The 7,596-nt window shown below is 49.8% G+C and overlaps 1 protein-coding gene across 8 annotated transcripts in view; it reads left to right on the top strand.

Moving 5' to 3' along the window:
• The window catches only part of Stx2 (syntaxin 2), a 35,342-nt gene extending 28,893 nt beyond the window's left edge, over positions 1–6,449 (top strand). For 3 of the 8 annotated variants that reach the window (XM_017598270.3, XM_006249253.5, XM_063271077.1), the window contains one exon: positions 2,103–2,421. In XM_017598270.3, coding sequence (XP_017453759.2) covers positions 2,103–2,315 — 213 coding nt within the window. In that variant the 3' untranslated portion in view covers positions 2,316–2,421. Of the gene's footprint in view, positions 1–5; positions 1,640–2,102; positions 2,422–3,262; positions 3,388–4,834 lie in introns of those variants that run through there. The other 5 variants (XM_039089103.2, NM_012748.2, XM_017598271.3 and 2 more) reach the window with 5 other exon arrangements.
• Positions 6,450–7,596: the final 1,147 nt, after the last annotated feature.

Raw genomic sequence — 7,596 nt, forward strand, 5'->3', positions numbered from 1 at the left:
AATGCGACATCTTCCACATAGAGCCCGGCTGGGGAGAGCCTTATATGCAGCCTGCTCTGGCCAAGAAAGCCATGGCTTGGTATCCACTGTCAGAATTCAGGAGTTGACAGTGGTGTTGATGCTGAACTGAAAACCCAAGCGTACACTTCCTCGTAGGATACTGGGTAGTTACACCATGGCACACTCTCACCGAGGCCGCCTACTTAGGTAGACGCCACAGGCAGCAGCCATCAGGTGTTTGCTCATGGAGAATAATGAGATCTTCAAACATCTGTGGTGGATTTTAGGGCAAAGGGAGATACAGAAGCCTTACTTAGCCATGTATATGTGCGAGTGTAAATTATATGAACAAACATCATGTGACCTCAGCTACATACAACAGTGCTTCCAGAGGAAGGAGGTGGCCAAGCCAAGCATCCTGAAGACATCAGGATCCTTGGGGTCCTCTCTTGGGGCTCTTTCCCATAGGAGTGACTAAGCAAGGATGGGGCCGTGGCTTTATTTTTTTATTTTTTTATTTTTTAGATTTATTTATTTATTATATATAAGAACACTGTAGCTGTCTTCAGATACACCAGAAGAGGGCACCGGATCTCTTTACAGATGGTTGTGAGCCACCATGTGGTTGCTGGGAATTGAACTCATGACCTCTGGAAGAGCAGTCGGGTGCTCTTAACCGCTGAGCCATCTCTCCAGCCCCGGGCCGTGGCTTTATAAAGGCTAACCTCGTGGGTAAAATCAGGAGAGTGACCAGAGCCCACACTCATTCTATGGTGGCCTTGCCTGCCCTGCAGCTCAGTCAGGGAGGACCAAGGAGTGCATGCAAGTGTTGTGTGTGTGTGTGCACGTGTGATGTGTTTGTACTGAGGTAGGAGCAGTGGGAACCTGCAGAGACTGGTCTCATCTCTTCAGGGTTTTCAGATCCCTCAGGAAAGTCTGGGGCAGGCTAGAGCACAGGTGGCCTCCAGGTTCCTCGCCCCCTTTGTGAGTCAACTGTCAGGGTGCTTTGCTTATAGCCTGTGATGTTCTGTGGCTGCCCGGGTACAGAAAGGGCTTAGAGTGCCCATCCCACATGCTCTGCCAGCCTTGTAAAGAATGGTGTTTATTTTGGTGAACCTTATCATACAAATGTGAAAACGTCAAGTACCATACACCCGTGGAAGACACCTAATAGTTATGTGGAGGCAAAGATAGGCTCTGATGGGTTGGAATTGGGTACCAATGGGTGGGGACGGGCACAGATGCCAACGGTGGATGTGTGTGGTTCTCTTTGAGATGGGACGGACCATTTGCCACGTGGTCTAAGAACTGAGGAGTGGGTTGTCTGGCGAGTTTGCAGGAAGGTTCAGTGGGGAGGCCATAAGAATGATGGGTTGATTTTGAAAACACGAAGCTTTATACTAGCTCAGGCTTATCACACCACACACCCAAGTATAACACAAGCCGCTGCCTGTGGCCTCCCTTCCCTATTAGAAGCCTGTCGCTTCCCTATTAGAAACCTGTCGCCATGTTACAGTGATGGTCCCGAGGCAGGACTTGCTAGTGTGTTTGTTTGTGAATGATAAGTCACCTGTCCATCCTTCTCCAATGCTTTGCTATTGGCTGCCACAGACTCTGTCTCCTCCCGGACGGGACCCAGGTAACGTGCCCCTCCCCAGCACGCCGTGGCGTCTCCTCCATTTTCAGCTTTGACCATCAGTTCATCATCACGGGGAGGGGGGGATGCACTTACAGTTTGTTGATAACATCAAGATAAACATCGGCGATTTTCTGAGTGTCAGAAAAGACATCATGCCTAGTGTGCGGAATGTTTACTGCCCTGAGCTTGCGGTCCTCCCTTCACCTCATGTCTGAGAGGAGCTCACCAGTCAGGTCACATCTCATTTGTGGACAGTCTCCATTGCTGCCACCCCCTTTTCTGCTGCTTCTAAGACATGAATGGAATTGGATTGCTTTTGCTGGCCCATGTGCACCAGCCTCGCCCTGCTGCGTAACCTTGGGGATCCCGTCTCTGTCCCTCTCATGCTGGCCTTACATGAGAGCTATCTCAGGAGACATGGCGGAGCCATTTGAAGTTTGCTGAGTATGAAACTTGTTTTCAGGGTGAAATGGTCAACAACATTGAGAGAAACGTGGTGAACTCCGTAGATTACGTGGAGCACGCCAAGGAAGAGACTAAGAAAGCCATCAAATACCAGAGCAAGGCCAGACGGGTGAGTCGCTCTACTGAGGACAGAGCCCTGGGGTGGTTTCAACTCTCTTGGCCTCTAGCTGTAGAAGAAGCAAAATGCCTTAAATACATGTTTTATTTTTAAAGTCAAAAATAATTCTTTTCACTAAGATTTCATAGGTTGATTGGCTTATTTGTATATTAGCCATTTGTTGTTATAAATAATTAAAACCCTTAAGAACTTCGGCTCAGGACGAGCTTGCCTTTTCTGAGCTGTGCCCTCTGACATCATGTGCAAGGAAGAACAAGCTAATGGGATTTGGGTTTTCCCTGAAAAGCACTGGTGGTGTGTTGTCTGTTACAGTTGTTTGCTCCCTTAGGTAACAGGCTGGCTGAGGCAGTGGGCGGGCCTGGTGCCTTGAGTAGCAGCCCTGGGAGGCAGTCTCAAAGGTAGCCGATCCTGTGCCCAGGCTTCTGTCTTGTACCCAGACTGTCCCAAGGCAATTCTGGAACAGTGGATGTTACTGGTGCAGAATTCCGGATGTACTCTGCTAACTTGAGTGTCTCCTGTAACATCTCTGGAGTCCGGGTTTGAGCTCCACGCTGTTGCTTGCAGAGGTGCCGGCGATGACATCTGCTTAGCCATGAGTTGTAATACCTTTGTCCAAATCTTCAGATTCAGACACATGGTGGGCACGCAAGTTCTTCGGGGAAAGCTGAGGGTCTGCAAAGGGCATCACTGCCTGGTGCAGGTGGGGGGCATAAGCAGGCCAGGTTTCCTAGTCAGAGCTCTGACTTACGGGCCTCCTAGGAAAGGGTACTGCGTTCCAGTCCAGCAGAAACTGGTATGAGTCTGTTAGGTGCCCAGGAGAAAGCTAGTGTTACTGGGTTACGTAGCAGGCTGACTCTGAGAGGCCTAACCTCATAGATCAAGACACTCTGGGAAGTAAAGACTGCTCTAGGCCTCAGGAAAGAGCCTGTAACTTAGAGTTCAACATGAGTTCTGGCAGTCGCTTCGCTCCAGTGAAGGATGCTCTTGACCATGGCAGTGTGCAATCAGCATGGTGTAATCAGTCTGCTTTTCTTTGACAGAAAAAGTGGATAATTGCTGCTGTGGTGGTGGCTGTCATTGCTGTCCTGGCTCTAATCATTGGCTTGTCGGTTGGCAAATGATTGCGTAGATGGCGCTGGGTGCTTGCCTCTCCCTCAGGGTGGCAGTAAGTGACTAATCAACTAATTTACTTATTAACCTTCTCAATCAGCCAGTAGTGTTGTTTGCCCAGTGTTAATATGCTCAAAATTCACGGGGGCTTGTCCATTGAGCATGGTGCTTCGGGCGTTAGTGGCCTCTGCTTACTGACAGGCCACTCAGCTCAGCACAAGGTGGCCGATGTTACAGTTCTGTTTACATTGCAATGTTGCAGTTTGTGTTGCATTGTAACTTTCAGGGTAATGGCAGGCAGCAACTGCAAAGGACTGTGCAATACTCTTAACTGCTCAGTTCAGGTACGACAGCAACAGACCAAACCCCTCTCAGGACCCTGCCTGGAAGCATTCATTCATCGGAAAGCAAACCCTGATATTTCATTAGCTGCCTGCTGGTTCCTGCAGGACCCTGAGTGTCATGCGGTCAGTTTGGAAGGGCCCCTTTTGTTGGCCATGGGCCTTACTCTCCTGAGTCCTGTGATTCCCTGCTGCATTGGGTCATCCTTGTGAACACTTGACAGTCAGTGCTGCTTCTTAACAAGAGTTTTTCACTATGGCAGAGAGGAGACTCCCCCAAGTTGCAGCCCTTAACTGCCTTTCCACCCATGAGGCTCCTCTCTTGATTTGAGCACCTGCCGGGTATGGCTGTGGTTGGTAGCAGCACCGTTCCTGTGGTCAGTGCAGGCCGTGTGGCTGCACAGAGAGCTCTCCTCCTGGGACAAGAAGGACTTGCAGCCCCTTGCCTGTTGCCCGGGAGGTTTATACATCTTTCCTGATGCTGTCTTCTTAGTCTGCTGAAAAAGCTGACAGATTGATTTTTTTTTCTGCTACAAAATGGTGTTTTTCCACATTTTTTTTTCTTTCTTTCTTTCTTTTTTTTTTTTTTTCCCGGAGCTGGGGACCGAACCCAGGGCCTTGTGCTTGCTAGGCAAGTGCTCTACCACTGAGCTAAATCCCCAACCCCACATTTTTTATTACTTTGTAAAACCATGCACTTTTGCATTTTGTTTTGTTTTTCTGTAGCACCACAAGGTCAGTCGTGCTGTGAAAATGGTCCCAAAGGTCCAATGGTGGTGCTCAGCATGACCAGGGAAGCACTTGCTTTTTGTGGGTGCCCATGGGCTCTTCTTGCTAGGACCCGGGAGAGCAGGTCTGAGCCTCTGCCTTGGGTCAGCTGGCCATATAACATACACAGGCACACACAGGCACACGTACACACGTACACACATGCATGCATGCACAAATGCTGTATACATATTCGTTCCTTCCTTCCTCCATGAAACTAGACCAGACAGCTGGGCCCTGTCTACCGAGGTGGTTTTCTGTTTCTCCGTCTCACCTGAAGCATGTTTTCCTAATGATGAACAAATGTCGCAGCCTGCCAAGTTACAGCGGGGCATCATGGGAACGGTGCTTGCTTTCTCTCTGCACTGCAGACTCCTGTCTCTTCTCTTGCAGAAGGTGATGTTCGTCCTCATCTGTGTAGTCACTTTGCTTGTGATCCTTGGAATTATTCTAGCAACAGCATTGTCATAGCAACCGCACCCCAAGAGCTCTTTGTCCTCAGAGACTCTGACCACACCTGCAGCATGGCCGGCGTGAACCTCAGACCCCAGGGCTAGCGCAGAGCGCTGAGGTTTTTATTGGTGATGGAGAATAAAGCGCCACAGAGGTCTCATACCATGAAACACCGTGAGCCCCGTGGATGCGACATGCCAGCCCAGAGGGCCTGGGTCTCTCTGAAGGACACCACCGAGATTTCACAATGGTGGCCTTGCCTCAGTGGCTTTGAAATAGGAATGATCGAGAAAGTCTTAACTTTTAAAGATGACGCCAGTGTTAAAATGTACGTTGTGTTTAATTAGGGTGTGCTCTGTGCTCTCGGCCGACAGTGCTGACGAAGAGACTTCGTGCCAGGCCTGATCTCTGTTCGTGTCTTGTTTGCAGAATCATCACAGAACTGTGTTTTTGTAAGGCACCTGTAATTTTAAGTATCTGTAAGTTAAGTTCCTTAATATATTAACATCTAAACTCCCTTTTCTAAGCTAGACACTGCCTTGTGAAGGACAATGGGCCAGCCCTAGGCAGCCATGTCGAGGTTGCTGTTGTCCCTGAAAACATGGCCTCGCAGCCCCTCAGGGCCCTTCTTCAGTGCCTTCTGGTGACCCTGACTAGGAAGTGTAAGGGTCTGAAGAGGTGACAAGCGGCCACACGCTGCACTCGTGTTGCTCTTCCTTGTTCACTCATGGTAATGGAGTCTCGGCGACAAAGATGGAGGCGAGACTTGGTGCTCACTAGACTCTAGGGAACCGTCCCGGGCACAAAGCCACTCCCGGACAGCATCCGAAGGACCAGATCCTCAGCCCAGCGCCCACTAGTGCCCAGAGTTCCTAGGAAGCCAGGTGTAAAGCTGTGCGCTGCTTCACCCTTGTGAATAGGTGGCCCAGTGACTGCATATCTGTTGAGAGCTAGTGTGTGAAGGACACCATGCCTAGTGTGTGTGAGGGCTCAGTCTGCCCCAGCCTCACTCGGTGGGATCTGGAACACCAAGTGCTACGAACTATCTAGAAACCACGATCCTCTCAGTGGTGAGTGTGCCACACTGTCACCGCCTTCCACCTCCCAGCCTGACACCCCGTGTGCCGAGAGCTACTGCAGCAGGCTGGGCTATGTGTCCTGGTCCAGAGCTAGCCTGCAGTGCAGACGCTCTGGCTGATAGCTCACCCTTCCTGTCTGCTTCAGTGCCGTCGGATTTAGCCGCAGAGGACACACATACCACATACCACCCAGGCTTCCACCACCCACGGCCAGGTTTCCTTCAAGTCCAACCTGAGCCCTTGGCCTGTGCTCACCCAGTGCTCAGGAGGCCTCTCGGCCAGGCCGGCGGCTGCATCTGGTTTTCCAGTGAAGCAGGAGTGTGTGGGTGAGTGAGTTAGCACTTCACATATGTCTCTATGCCGACTTCATAGCCTACTTAAAAATACATTTACAGAGTCCCTTGTTACTTTTTCCAAGCCTTTCTTCAAATATTTTGTGTTTACATTAAAAAGTTCTCAGAGAAGCAAACAAGAAACAGTTTCTGCCTTATCCTTATAGCAGGGCATTGGGGAGGTCACCGTTGCACAAGAACCCATTGTGTGATACTCTCTGAGGAGACGTGAGTGTGCCTACACACTCCAGATTGGAAACCAACCACAGACCAAAGTTAATCTAAGCGCACCTTCCGTGTAGGCGTGTCTTCCAGGCAGGAGATGTCAGTCATCATCCAGAGCAGACCAGCTGAAACAATCACTGGAGACCTGTGCCAATGAGGCCTGTTAGCCTGGAGGGCTGGGCACAGGTTGACTGGGTTTGGAGCTCTGTGGTAGTGTAACTGCCTGTATGTTGCCCAGGGGCTGCTTGTTCCATGGTGCAGCTTATCCAGAGTTTTCATACAAGACTGCCCAAGACTGTATGCACTCTTGTGAGCGAGCACGGTAAATTCACTAGTTCACCAAAGGAGACTTGGACAGAATCCTCTCTTGGGTCACTCGGTGCCCCCTCTACCGGAGATCAATAGACATTTATTTACTTTAGGATTGATTCACCCTCACTGGAGGGAGTGTGACGACATGGGAGAGGGGCCAGGAGTCTCATCAGCCTGGTCACCAGAGGAGAACCACATGAGTCTAGGGACCCAGATCCAGGCACAGTGAAGCATAGGTTCTTGTGTGTTCTCAGGGTCCAGGCACCTGGAGTTAAGTCACAGTGACCTTACCCCACCTCACCTTTTTTTTTTTAATTAATTTATTTATTTCATGTATATGAGTGCACTGTCACTGTCTGGACCCAATATTGATGGTGTCGCAGAAGCCAGAGACGTCAAACCAGATCAATGACTCATTGCAATGAACCATGTGGTTGCTGGAAATTGAACTCAGGACCTCTGGAAGAGCAGTCAGTGCTCTTAACCACTGAGCCATCTCTCCAGCCCCACCTCACCTTTCTTCCTTTTTTTTTTTTTTAAAGATTTATTTATTTTATTTATATGTGAGTACACTGTAGCTGTCTTCAGACACACCAGAAGAGAGCATCAGATCCCATTTACAGATGGTTATGAGCCACCATGTGGTTGCTGGGATTTGAACTCAAGACCTCTAGAAGAGCAGTCAGTGCTCTTAACCGCTGAGCCATCTCTCCAGCCCCCGTCTCACCTTTCTGTTTTATCAAAACACTCCCAC

This window comes from Rattus norvegicus, chromosome 12 (genome assembly GCF_036323735.1).
Source record: "Rattus norvegicus strain BN/NHsdMcwi chromosome 12, GRCr8, whole genome shotgun sequence".
Taxonomy (NCBI): Eukaryota; Metazoa; Chordata; class Mammalia; order Rodentia; family Muridae; genus Rattus; species Rattus norvegicus.